Raw genomic sequence first — 13,288 nt, 5'->3', positions numbered from 1 at the left:
CCCAGAAAATTTTTCGCTGCTTCAATTTAAAATTGTTTGCAGCAATAACTTATATTTTTTGCCACGTGTGAAGAATCCCTCCCCCCACGCCCCACCCTGCAATAAGTGTATTAAAAATCTATCGTGTTTACGGCTATATTTTTCATGTTGCGGATAAATTGAGGATGATATTGTCTTTTATAGATTCTACAATTTGATGAGAAACCATCTCTTATTTTATGTAGTTAAATTTTTATCGGAATAATCCAACGTCTCTCAAAATATTGATACTCATTATATCGTGAAAGACTGCTCTAATTGTAAGTGATGCTCCGAGTGATTCTAATTTTAAATATATTTTTTTTTTAGGATATCAACGAACAGCGTGAAATTTCCTCAGTCAATTAAATTCGGTAATTGAAAACCATTCGCAGTTTTGACCATAGGGAAATTTCACCACTGCAGGGAATCTCGACTCGCACCCAAATCGCTCGTCGACCATTTCACTGCACCGGCGTATTAATTCGATCATTGCATAATAGAGGCTGCTGGCTCGACTGCGAGGACGGTGGGTGTCTGGATTTGATAGGAAGATTCAGTGGTCCAGCGGCATTGGCAGCAGCGGGGATCTCGTTGCAGGCGGTGCAGGCCGGCAGTGATTCAGGGGGGTTTCGAAAGCAATTTCCGTCCTCAAATTGAAATGTTATTACATTAGCGAGACTCTCGCCATCGTCCTCCCTGCATAATGGTCGAGCCGATGTGCAGCCCGCGTATGGTATATGAAATATGGCGGACTTGGATTTCTCTGCATCTCTCTTCACCAACATTTCATCGTGCATTCAGTTTGGGAGATACGAGCAAATTTATTTGGAAAAAAATACGATAATTGATCCACAAGTGAGTAGGAGAAAAAACATCTTCAGCCTCGGGGTTTTGCATTCCGTGTTCAGTTCTCGATGAAGAATTTCTTTCCACTGATCACTTTTGTTCCTTTTTCTGTTTTACTGAAATTTTTCATTCGATATTCATTCGCTCGTATATATCCGAAATTAAATGCACGCCCACCTTCACTCGAGGTTCCCATATTTTGCTGATTTTTTACGAAGAATTCACTGTTTCTGTTTCATTAAAATTGAGTATGAGTTATACTCACAACAGTGATTTGGCCAACAGTGCAATCACTGGGATACCGTTTTTTGTTTTTCTTTTCTCCAATCTAAAGCTTTGGAAATTGGGTTTTTACTCATGCCCCGAAGCATGTAAACAGGGAAACGGTATTCAAAATGGCGAGGGTCGTGGGCAGGCCAGAATGGTTTAGAATGTTTCGTACAGAGAACCGAAAACCTCTGCCATGCATTAACACCTAAGATTTTACGTGGACAAATCGATTAGGCGTGAGTATCGGTTGCCCAAAACAGCGTTTAACAATGCTATTCAGAGTCTGATTAGCGGTTGGAATTTATAGGACAGACAGAAGGCCGTTGTCCCATTGAAAAACCTGCCAAACTTGGAATGAATAGGAAAACGAGGGCGTGCCTACAACGGACTCTGAGCGAGCAATGTCCGATCGATTTCCGTCAGTTTGTTCAAACTAATTGCCAGCCGGGGTCCGAGGCGATGGATTAGCCGTCGGCAATTTCCGTTTCAGACGGAAAATAATTTGTTATCTGCATTGTTCCAGCGCGTGTATAGTATGAGACAAAAAAAAAATTATTCCCACCACTCGTGAGCTCGTGAGTATTACAGCGATTATACGTTATGAATCTGATGCGGTTTTACATTTATCGAAAGTCGAGGCTTCGTCTTGATGCAAAAATCAAAGACGAATCGTAATACTATGGACGAATTTTTTGATAGTTCGTCCAATTCCATGACTCGTGATGTACGATTCGGTTAAAACCCTGACTCCTGAAAAATGGCGGAGTTTGAGTAGACCAAAGATCCACAGTTAGCTTGGAACACCTTCTTTCTACACCTGCTAGTATCAAATTAAGGTTAAGCCGCTTATAATTGCAAATTATTCCTGCTGTCTGAAGCAGCTAGGATCTAAAATCGCAGAAATACTTGCCGAGGCGAGGCTTACTGTAGAATGCAGATCTTCTGTACTCTACGTAATCTGTGGCCCATGCGAGTGAGAACCTCGCCTTTAGATCGATACAATAGTAACAAACGAGCTAGTCACAAGAAATTTTCGTGCCCAGCACAGTTCTTTGTCATGTACTTCACTGGTTGTTTGATACCATCGTTTGAGTAACAACAAGCATCGTTTTGTACAGTCAATTTTCATTGGGATATTAATCTTTCACTACATTTCGATCATTTTCGAAATCTAATAACCGCCCAAGGCACTCTCGGCGAAGTGTATCATACAAGATACGATACCCATCTGGTTGCACTCTCTGAATAAAGATATCACTGGCGAAATCTCCGGTGACTCGAGGCAGACGGTATATAGGTACTCAACATTACGTAATACAGCAGTTTACCTAGAGTTGAACAACTTTCGTCATAATCATTTCCATTTTCCCAGTCCGCACGGGAGAAGATAGAGCCGCCGGTGACGGAACGAGCGTCGTCATGTACAGGGAATGCAAGTGTACAAACTGACAGACATGGCTCGGAAAGGATCGAGAGAGAAAGCCGGACCGAGACGGAGTTAGGCTAGGTTGTCGACGCAGCCCTCTGGAGATATCACGTCGGCATCTTGGCTCGAATGTAAGCCAATACTGACGTACAACCTCGAGGTTCGACCCACCATCCTGCTCCACGCACTGCGGGGACCGGTAATCCACTTACGAAGAACCGAGACCCAGGGTGCGGCCCGGGGCTCAGTTAGTGCAACGAGTTTATTCCGGCCTGCAGGAGGAATTGGCAACATTAGTAAATAGGGTTGCTAAGGTAGGCGAAGCCTTTTCCGGGCTTCTCCTCCGCCTCCGAAGACCTCGCTTTTTCTTAGGGTCGCGTTCATTTGAAGTCAGAACACAGAACGGAACGCGTCACTCGGCTCCTTCCCCGAGATCCCGGCGGCGGTGCAAAGTGGCTGGAAAACAGAGCCATTCTCGGGTTTTAATACCACCCGGTCGTCCATCCTTGTACGACGACGGTGCTGCTACCACGGAGCTAGGTGCCGCCGTAGAGAGGCTTGCAAAGACTTTTATTGCGCGAGCTCCCGCTAATCCTGACCACCCATAAATTCATCCCACGGGAATTGCTTCTTAGCCTCAACTGACGCTGCTTTACTAACCGTACCGACTATAACTGTCAAAGACTGACAACCGCCTCGTGCGCCATTCCGATGACCATACGACCATCCTGGTGTACGTGGAATCAGTATGCCCCGACTGATGACCTGATGACTTTTCGGTTCGAGATCATGTGTTACCAGGCAGAGATCAGAGGAGCTGTGGTATGACGGAGCAAATGTCTAGGTGGTGAAGCCAGGGCGTGAAGGGATCGAACGGGGTCCTCCTTTTCTATAGAAAATGTGGCTGGTATGCATAGTATGGATTATCTTGCGCGAGGCATCGAACACGTCGTTCCATAACTCAAGGCTATATTGTTGATGTCCTGACAGAATCCGACGCCCGGAACTTCTCTACAGGATGAAAAGATCCTTTGAAATGACGCTTGGTAGTTGTGGTACATTCGGGCATGACCGATGGGCGTAGATTGTCAATGACAAGTCGATCAGGAGTGTCAAACATGCATTAGTTTTCTTTTTCCTTTTCTCATCTGGTTTCTATGTATATGGATGACTTTTTTTCCTCAATGTCTGGTCTTCGCGCAAAGAATAAGGAAAACGAGGATTCGAATGTGCCAGAAGCGAGGGATATAATTAACGGTTACTAAAACGGGGGTTAATTGGTGTTCGAAATGAGCAATCAGGAGCATCTTGCAAAAGAGAATTAGAAAAATGGCAGACGATGGAAAACGGGAACTAACAAGAATAGCGCAGAACTCATTCCAAGTAAGGAACGGTCGGGAGGGCGGCACTGATAAAAATAAGGGAAGAGAGGGTGAACTAGGAAGACTTTTAATCACACAACTCTCCATTACCCGAGCGGAGTTCCCTTTGTCCAAATTCTTTGAGCCAGACCCGGGTCTTTGCTATTGGCTCGCGCGGCTTCTGCTCGAAGGTAATCCCTCTTACAGGCATTAATTAGCTTCCAATTCCCTCTGCTATCAATCCTGCACCTGCTCCACTACTCGCTGAGCCTCCTTCCTATAGTTTCTCATTCCTCTTTCTCCCGCTAGGCTATCTCGCCTTTTCTCACGTTGCTACCTTCCTCCTGGTCTTGGCCATACATTAATTTGTTTCTTTCGCGCTCGCCTAAAGCCCCCGCGAACAAATAAAATAAATAAACAGCTCTCGCTTGGCTCGCCCGGAGTCAGCTAGACTTCTTTTCCACCCACACACCCTTCGAACAAGATAAGAACGATGAAAAAAATTTCTTCAGTTAAGCAAATCTACATTTTATCAAATTCTACTTCGCAAAATTAAATTGTCCGTCAATTCGATAAGTCTGGTTCACCTTTTCGCCAGTTCTATAATATTTTCGAAGTAAAATCACTCGTCAACGTAACATCGCGACACAGTTTTCGTAATGTTGTTTCTACTGAAAACTTAGCATGTTCTATTCGATAGAGGAATTGATACACTAATAACGTGTGTATGTGTTTTGAGTTGTGACTGTTCAGAAATTGACTGCAAGTATATCCACGGTTAAGAGATTTGCTTCTTCGCGAAGAACTTGGAAATGGTGTTTCAAAAACCAATGTTAACATTAAGAAAAAACTTTTCAAATCCATTGTACAAAGCTCGACTGTCCCCGGACATGGGTGTCTGGTTTGAGGCGAACTGTCAATCAATCGCGGCCTGTCGCCACTTGAAATTTCGAATTTCTATCACGCGCCTGTTGGTTGCTAAACTTATACGTCTCTGCAGGCGTCTTATATTCTCGCAACAATTTCGAAAAAGTCTCACACAGCTCGCGGCGTATGGGCAGTATTTTCTGTTCCAGGCACGAGCCTCCCTTATGTCACTCGAAGAAGGAACACCGGAGGGTGGCACCCAGGCTTTCCTCTCCCCCCTGACTAGGGCTGATTGTATTCCGATCAGGAGCGCGTTGTAAAGTAACCGCTCAGCAAAGACGTAGGCAGGCCGTAAACAAGAGGGTTACCTCGAAGTTTTCTTTTTTCTTTTTTTTTTGGGGGGGGGGGGGGGGTCAACACGATCTCCGCCTTACTCATTTTATGAATTTTTTAAATCATGCATTACACGCGTCTCCATGAAATCTAACACCGTGCAGCAAACTGCTGCCGTTTTACGCAATCTCGAAGTTTAGTTTATAGGTTGATTACAATTTTACACGAAAAAAAACTCCCACCAATGACACGTGAGGGTTGCACAAGTTCAACGAGTGCAATTTGCATCGAGTATTGCTTGGTAGTTCCCTCGTCCTTCACCACCCTGCGCCACGTACGTGTTCTCGATGCTCTTCTCGCCTCGCATACCCCCCAGCGATCTTAGATTTTACTCAGGTTCGCAGCACCGCGAAAGGACATTTGCATTTCACTAGCTCTTACCGCCGCGCTGCGACTCTACACCCAGATCTCCGGTCAGGGGAATCAACCGATAATTGCAAATTGTTGACATTATTCAGCCATAAATTGCCTCATTCTTTGGTTTGATATATTGTTTCAACTTGTGTGGCTCAGAAATACACGCCGTATTATTAATAATTGCAGAGTTGCAGTGCGAACAGCATCGTTTCACGAGATACCATGAGAATGGGGTGGATAACCGTTGGCGGAAGTGATTAGGGAGGAAAAAAGAACGTCGGTACCTGTCAGCATGGAGAGATCGACGGGAAACGTGTGCATCGCAATGATAGCCCGAACAGACGAGAGCTTACGAAGGCAGACAAAGTGAAGTCACTGTGAAGCGACAAACGACTGGATGCCAAATGTAGCTGAGTGGAGTGGCTAAAAGCTGAGGGATACTGTGGAGCCGACAGAAGGGAGGAGAGATGAGGGATGAGAAATGAAAGAAGAAGAGACAGTCAAAAGAGAGAAAGAAAGAGAGAGACAGGAAGGCTGCTTCGAGTGGAGGAATAGACAGAGAAAGAGAGAGAGAGGGGGGGGGGGGGGGGGATGATGAGACCGTGGTTTGCCAAATGCGGAAAGAACTACTTTGTCTTCGTTGTAACAAAGGAATCCTGGCCAATTTTCAGATGGCTCTATTCACCCAGGATGATTTGAGAGTAAAATAAGCGAAAAAACAAGAATCTCGACTCACGGAATCTGAGAGTAATCAGATTCTTAAACCGAGTATTGTGCCTGTTTGTGATAATGTCGGTAAAATTGTCGCTCCAAAAGCATGAGGTGAGGCTTCAACACTTTCCACTAGTCTCTAAATATGTTTGTCATTCAATTTTATCGATTCAAGAATGGCTCGTTAAGTACTAGTACTAGGAATATTCCAAACTTTATGCCAAAGTTTTGTCCCATAGGTTAAGCATCTTCATCGCGTGAAGCAAACAAAGTCCTGAGCCACGTTTGCCTCTCGGCTGTAATTCCTGAATGTTTAAAATTCACATCAGCTTTCATGGTGGCGATGGAAAGCGAGGTCTGTAGCTATAAGCAGCAGCGTAGACAATCGATGGCTGACAATAACGGTGAAACGGCTAAAAACACAGCGTCATCGTCGTCCTTGTTGCCGGGTGTATAGTAGTTTCGTTTCAGGCAACAGGAAAAATCCTCTCGTATTTCCCCATTACCAAATATAAAATAGTACAAAGTAGCCCGGAGGATTTATTCATCCAAGCGAGCAGATCGAATGGGACAGATAATACCGGTTTACTCGTTTATTTGGCAAACATCTGCTTGTAATCTCGGATCTACCAGGCTTTGGTTCGGGGGTGGCTCGAGGAGTGCTTCTCGGGGATGGCAAAGGCACACCGAAAGGGAGATGTACAACGGATGAAACTGGCACGGAAAACGGGAGATAATACGCACCGTAAACCACGTTCTTGACAATCGTACAGACGCGTACGGACGATTACTTGAGGATGCCAGCACCATTCCAGCCTATACATTATTCGCGAAAATAATATTTTTCCGGCTACTCGTCAATATTATATATCAGACTACGTCTTTTCGCAGGCATTTGAAAGGACCTTGAATTTACGTGTACAACGGAATCGCTTACGAGCTTATAAACCATTCCGCGAAAAAGAAGTATGCACATCGGTATTCGAGTGGTGGCGAGTGGATTAAGCAGGGAGTCACACCAGCTTTGAATAAGAAAAAGAAAATCGAAGAGGTTTTAGGAAGCGGTCTTCTGATCAAGTCACATGGGATGAAGGTGCCGATGGAAAAGTAATCCGATATTTCACCGCTCGATGAATATCTATGCATCGATGATCCCTCGAGAAATAGGGAAGCACATAGGCACGAGAGTACTATCGCGCTTTCGTAGATTATCTAGTTCGCATCGTGTCCCCGAAGAACGCATTATATTATACAAGTTGCACGGAAAGTTATCTGCGGTTCACTTTCGCGCCTTAAATTCCCTTTTCCCTTTACATCACATGTAGGGTTATAGCCAAGTTTAGCAATATTTTGAATTTGGCACTAGTGTTGCACTGAATTACGAAAAAGGTTTGACGCCACTGCAACGTTCACATCGATTTCCCATAATCTATTTCGTAGTTGGCAATCCCACGTTCTTATTTTCTAAATGTTTTTCCGTTTGAATTCTACGGGATCGTGTTTCAAGAGGTGAAATCCAACTTCACACTTTGGAACTGACGATGCAAAGTGCCAAGTGGCTCCAAGTAGCTCTGAAGTTTAAACCACTTTACCCGGTTACCCGAACCCGGTGGCTAAACCTGACCGACGGAGAGGATCTGCGACTAGAGGAATGAGATGGAAAAATTGTGCGATTATATTATACCGCGAGGAATGAATCACCCTCAAAATCAAAACTGGATACGGCGATGAAATATGCCGGGGAAATAGGTTGCTGCATTAACCGCGTACTGCATCCCTTGTACAAAGAAGGCCTGTGAAGATAATATTTTCACAACACGACACTTCCCTGCCATATGAATAATGGATCAGGAATCGACGGCTGTTTGGAATAACTTACTTTCCACGGGCTGCTATTAAACCAATTTCAATAAATTACTATTCTCAGTGCATTGAAGTTTCTCAAGTGTTTTTCAAGTTCTGGTAGGCGCTTCGCGAAGTTCTAACGCAGATACTTCAAGACTGCAAAGACTCGACGGCGCTTCTGTCAAAAACAGTGCTTCAGCGTGATGACGTCAGTACAGCTTTGTTATATCATGTGCATCGCACTTTTTGCGAAAAATTACATAAGCAAATCTCATGTGTATGTGTAATGAAAAGTTTCTTTCATATTTATACACGTGCTGTAATTTCTCAGCGAGTTCGAGAAAATAGAGATTGAAAAAACAAAATTCAAATCAGACCAAGACTAGTTCATTGGAGATCAATTTATAAAATTTACGCGAATTCCTTGTCTGCACAGTGGTGGAGTTCCTGATATCGGAAAGGATATGGAAACGGGGGTTGGAGGATCAGTTGATCTGCCGAACGGCAGATAAAAAAAGGATACCTCGCGTTTTTTGACCGCAGAAGAGAATTTGAGTCTGCAAGAAGGACGCGGGCTGACTTTGTGGCTCTGATCTGGAACCAGGAGATGATGGCGAGGGGTCAGAGTGGAGGTTGAATAGGGGATTCTGGATTCTTGAAAGGATACAATTCCTTTCACTGGTTTATCTAAGCGATATACACGGGGGTTAGCCTCGAAATAAGGTTTTATTGATTTTTAGAAAAGGACAAACCTCGAGGTTTTTGCTGTGTGTGTATGTTTTTTTTCTTCCTCTTTTACTTCTTCTCCTCTCTCTAAAACCTCACGTTATACACGAGATACGATATTGAACACAAGACTAGGATAGTTCCGCGTTCATTCTCCGTCCCTCCCTCTACATCTTTATTTATTATTTTTTTTTTTTTCACAGGTAATATTATTCTCTCTCCATTTCTTAATTTCAACGGCCAGGTAAAAGTGACCAGCCACATCCGCACTCCGGCGACAAAGGTGACACAATTTAAAAATCGGCGTTTTTCAGTACGAGCAAAAGAAGAAATATTAAAACCTTCAAAATTTTGAAGGATCTCAAAAATGCCGATTTTTTAATTGTGTCATCTTTGTTGCCGAAGTGCGACATATCGGATCGGAACTTCAGCCAAAGGTTGGCGAACGCGTATACCTTACATACAAGATACCGGATAAAGTAACCCCCTGAAAGAAAATAAACTGTAATACATAGAATAATTATTTAAAACATCCGACGACGTTGAGCATGACTTTTATGACGCTTTAGCTAAAATTTGTTTTTTTTTTGCGACTTTTTCGTCGATGCTATCAAGGCTACAATTGATTCGGGAAAAAGTGTATCAATTGCATATAAAAGTAGAAATAAAATAATAGCATTATATTCGCAGCGTTCGATTTAAATAAAATCTGTTGCTTGGCATCTGTCAGACGCATAATTGCTTTGTTTCACCGATATGAATTGTTCACATCGATGGCAACGCATGCATACAATGATGGGCTCAAATCGCGAGATGATAATTTTGTCCCCGTTCCCCCAACATACCTACTTGTTATGATAATCACATTGCATGCATTGGAATGAAGCGCCGGTATACGCTTATTTTGATTACGATAATTACGATTATTATTACCATTATGACTATTAACACATTATGTAGGCATTCATGAAAGTATGTGTGGATGTATGGTTGATGAGTTATGTGATGCGGTTAATGGCGAATGCCTCGAGCAATTGGCTCGTCCCTATCGCAATTTATATGTAATATTAGTAATTGAGATGAATTAATGGTATGTCGTGTACGTACCTAGTTTCTGTGCTGAAAAATAAAAATAAAGAAATTACTGTTATATGTCAAATGTACATGTGAGTGTGTAATGATTACGTATATATTCTATGATCAGACGAAGACAAACTAATTGACATTCATGAGTTTATATAATTGGTTTTTGCTCACGTACATTCAACGAAGTTTTTTCAGATAAACTGTCCAAACCGTTGATAGCAGCAAATTTAATCGATGGATCGATTTTGTGGGTAAAAATTAGAACTCAATATCGTTTGAGAAACAAAACTTGCCGTATCTAATGTTTCTCTTTTTTCAATCACAAATTATTGAAGCAAATATTATCGATATTTGTTCTATGGTATCGGATCTTTTCTTGTCAGCCACAAAGTGTATAAAAACTATGCCAAGTTTCGAGATCAATTGTAGTTTTAGTGTGTGAGAGGTTTTAATCGAAAACATACTGAAAACGGCATAATAAACGTAAGTTTGGATATTTTTCATCTATTCTGTTTGATTTCACAGATCGTAATATCCGGAACGTACTGTGAATAGTATACACGTATGCAAGACGATAAGAAACGTGTGGAACTAAAATTGCGATTCCTGCATCTAATTGCGGAGGAATTTAATTAAAGCACGAGTTGCGAAATACGGAGATAGGTATAGAAAGAGATAGCGAGAGAAAGAGAGTGCTTGATGATTGAAAGATGTGTAAGAAGATTAAACCTGAGTGGTTGACGATGGGGGGGGGGGGGGGTGGTAGGTAAAGCCCACGTTGCAGGGTATTTTAATTCCGTCAGTTAGGTAGGTATTTTAATGAAATTAAATGCGTACAAAATTGTATTTGAAAACCGAAAAGAAGAAGAATAAAGTTATGAAAGCGGTCGTATAACTGCATGTATAATTTCGACAAGCGGGTTCGCAGTCGCAGATTTCCTCGCATAAATTGAATCGCCTTTGGTACGCGATTGAAATACCAATTACAAGTACAAAAAGATTCTTTTACTTGGATTATGTTTGGCTACGTAACGTTAAGGCGGAAGCAGGATTGTTTAAATCTTTTTCCAGTATTTCAGTAATAGGTTTCGAAATCGCGGAAAAATTTGTAATCACGACATCAGTATCTTACGTGTTGTTTACCACTTTTCCTTGCTGCACCGAAAGACAATATCTGCCCAACCGAATGGTATCAGGGTTTGCTATGACATACAACATGTTGTATTTGCCACGAAATTGGCCTGCGGAGGGAGAGTAAACCTTGATAAACAGCGGTAAAGATCGCAAGCGTTGACCATTATTTCTCAACGCCATCATGTACCCTGTATATACTCCGTGCTGCCTTTGGACAATGGCTAAGGCTTGGTTCATACCCTACACATACGGTATCAACACCTACTGATATAAATCCAAATACAACGAATCCGTATTCTAATCTCAATTTTTATATAAGCAAATAGTGGATCCGAAATGTGATGAAGATTCGTACGCATAACGTAAGTATTCTACATTGAAAATTACAAGAGACCTCGAGTTAATCGGCGTACTCTACGCGGGAAAGCCGAGAGGCTTTGATTTCAAGTGAAATCAGTTTATTATAACCGTGGATTGTAGAGATTGGTGGTGGATACGCTTCGAGTTCTAGGCAAGTGTTTACGCAGCCTGTTGTTAAACGCTTCAAAGAACACCTCATGCAGATCTGTAACTCTGTTCGAACTCCGAGGACCGCTGTGTAATACCCGAGCTGAACAGTCGTTTTCCCCTTCGTCCTTCAAGGATCAGGATATTTTTCGCTACGTCTGCCTTTTCACGAGAAATCTCTCTATCTGTTACAAGAGCTGCGGGGAAAATATATCGAAACATACCAAGTTTCCCACCCTGCGGAAGAAGGGTGCCGTTTTCATCTTACGGTCTCTGATTTCGCTGGTGCAGCTCGAGGTAAACGGAGCGTGCTGATAGTTCGTCGTTCGGATCGAAACGAGTCGAGGAACTCTCGTGGCTCTTGGACATCGGCCGTGACCCGGAAGTTGACGGGATAAATTACAGACAGTTAGGCTCAGGTCATTAGACCATTCGCCACTTTCGGAACATTGCGCGCGCTCTGGAGTTGGTCAACTGTATTAAGAGAATTGGTCAGACGAATGGATTGAAAACTCACCGAGAAAGACGTCCTCGTCTATGTCGTGGCCATCGAGGTCCAGGTTGTCGGCGGAAGGGTGATTGTCGAGGTTGTTCTGTTGGGCCTGGGTGAGAGCCATGGTGTAGTAGCTGGTGGCAAGGAGCTCGGCAAGGAGGGGCAGGTAAGGAGATATGAGTCTGGGGCTGGTTGCACGCAAACAACCGGGTAGCCAGAGCCCGCGTCCTGTGGGGCCGACCGAAGCCGCACCCGCTGTCACAAAACTGCCGCTCAGGAGTTCTCCGCACAACAACATATGTAGAATATCACTCCGGCACCACCGCTGACCTTACACTGGCGCCCGGGCTAGTAATTGTCTCTGACGATGAGACTAGGTCACTTCCTGCTCCAGGACGAGAACCTGAAAGGAAGGAAAACCACCATGAAACTAAGAAGCGCGACATGGCTTGGTGTGGCGCTTTGTTTTTGGACGACATATACGCAGCTGTTAGTAACGGATACCCATTACGTCACAGCGTTATTTTCTGAACGGCAATCGGGTGAACTTAATTTAAAACATGGAACTTGACAACTTGAAACATCTGCTTCAAAGAACATTGCTCCCATCACTTATAAGATGAACGTTGATTTTCGACGAATCCGACTGTCGTTCAGGCTATCAGTTTTTTAATTAATTCAACGTAGAACATACCAGTCACCGAAATCCGTTTTTGGACTAGATATTATTAGAGTATTTTTGAACTATGGACAAGTTTGGTATTTGAGGTCAGAAGCCATAAGGCTGAATAATAAGTGAAATAACGTTTTAGTAGATTAAGAGGACACGTCAGTGAAACTCTACGATTATTCGATTTGCTTGAAATTTGAACTCATACTAAAGCTTTACAAAACTAGTGGTCCACGCCCAGTTTCCCTGAGCTATTTTACAAAACACAAATTTTTAACGTTATTTTAAATAATATCTGGATACGTATGGAAATGATTGAAGTTGGGTGAAAACGAATTTCTTTATGAAAATTGATAATGAGTTTAAATTTCGAATAAATCAAAATATAGTAGTATTTCACTGACGTTTCCCCTTAAAAGTAGAAAATATTAGGTATAATGGAATACTATGTATCGATTCATCAATTAATTAATCAATATTGAAGTCGTGTGAAAAAAGCTATAAACCGGTTATCTCGGGCGTGAAAAAATTCATGCAATAAATCCACGAATGAATATTCATATTTTGAGAAAAGT

At 42.7% G+C, this 13,288-nt stretch overlaps 1 protein-coding gene across 6 annotated transcripts in view; it reads right to left on the bottom strand.

The window, feature by feature from the left end:
- The window catches only part of LOC124412675 (protein Fe65 homolog), a 169,075-nt gene that overhangs the window by 94,072 nt on the left and 61,715 nt on the right, over nucleotides 1-13,288 (bottom strand). For 5 of the 6 annotated variants that reach the window (XM_046892749.1, XM_046892748.1, XM_046892751.1 and 2 more), the window contains exons 2-3: nucleotides 12,068-12,446; nucleotides 9,931-9,942 (exon numbers count right to left, since the gene is read on the bottom strand). In XM_046892749.1, the coding sequence (XP_046748705.1) occupies nucleotides 9,931-9,942; nucleotides 12,068-12,341 (286 nt within the window). In that variant the 5' untranslated portion in view covers nucleotides 12,342-12,446. The remainder of the gene's footprint in view (nucleotides 1-9,930; nucleotides 9,943-12,067; nucleotides 12,447-13,288) is intronic. The other variant, XM_046892752.1, reaches the window with a different exon arrangement.

The sequence above is a fragment of the Diprion similis genome, chromosome 11 (assembly GCF_021155765.1).
Source record: "Diprion similis isolate iyDipSimi1 chromosome 11, iyDipSimi1.1, whole genome shotgun sequence".
In the NCBI taxonomy this organism is placed as follows: domain Eukaryota; kingdom Metazoa; phylum Arthropoda; class Insecta; order Hymenoptera; family Diprionidae; genus Diprion; species Diprion similis.
The sequence above is the reverse complement of the archived record's forward strand: the minus strand, read 5'-3'. Positions and strand labels throughout refer to the sequence as shown.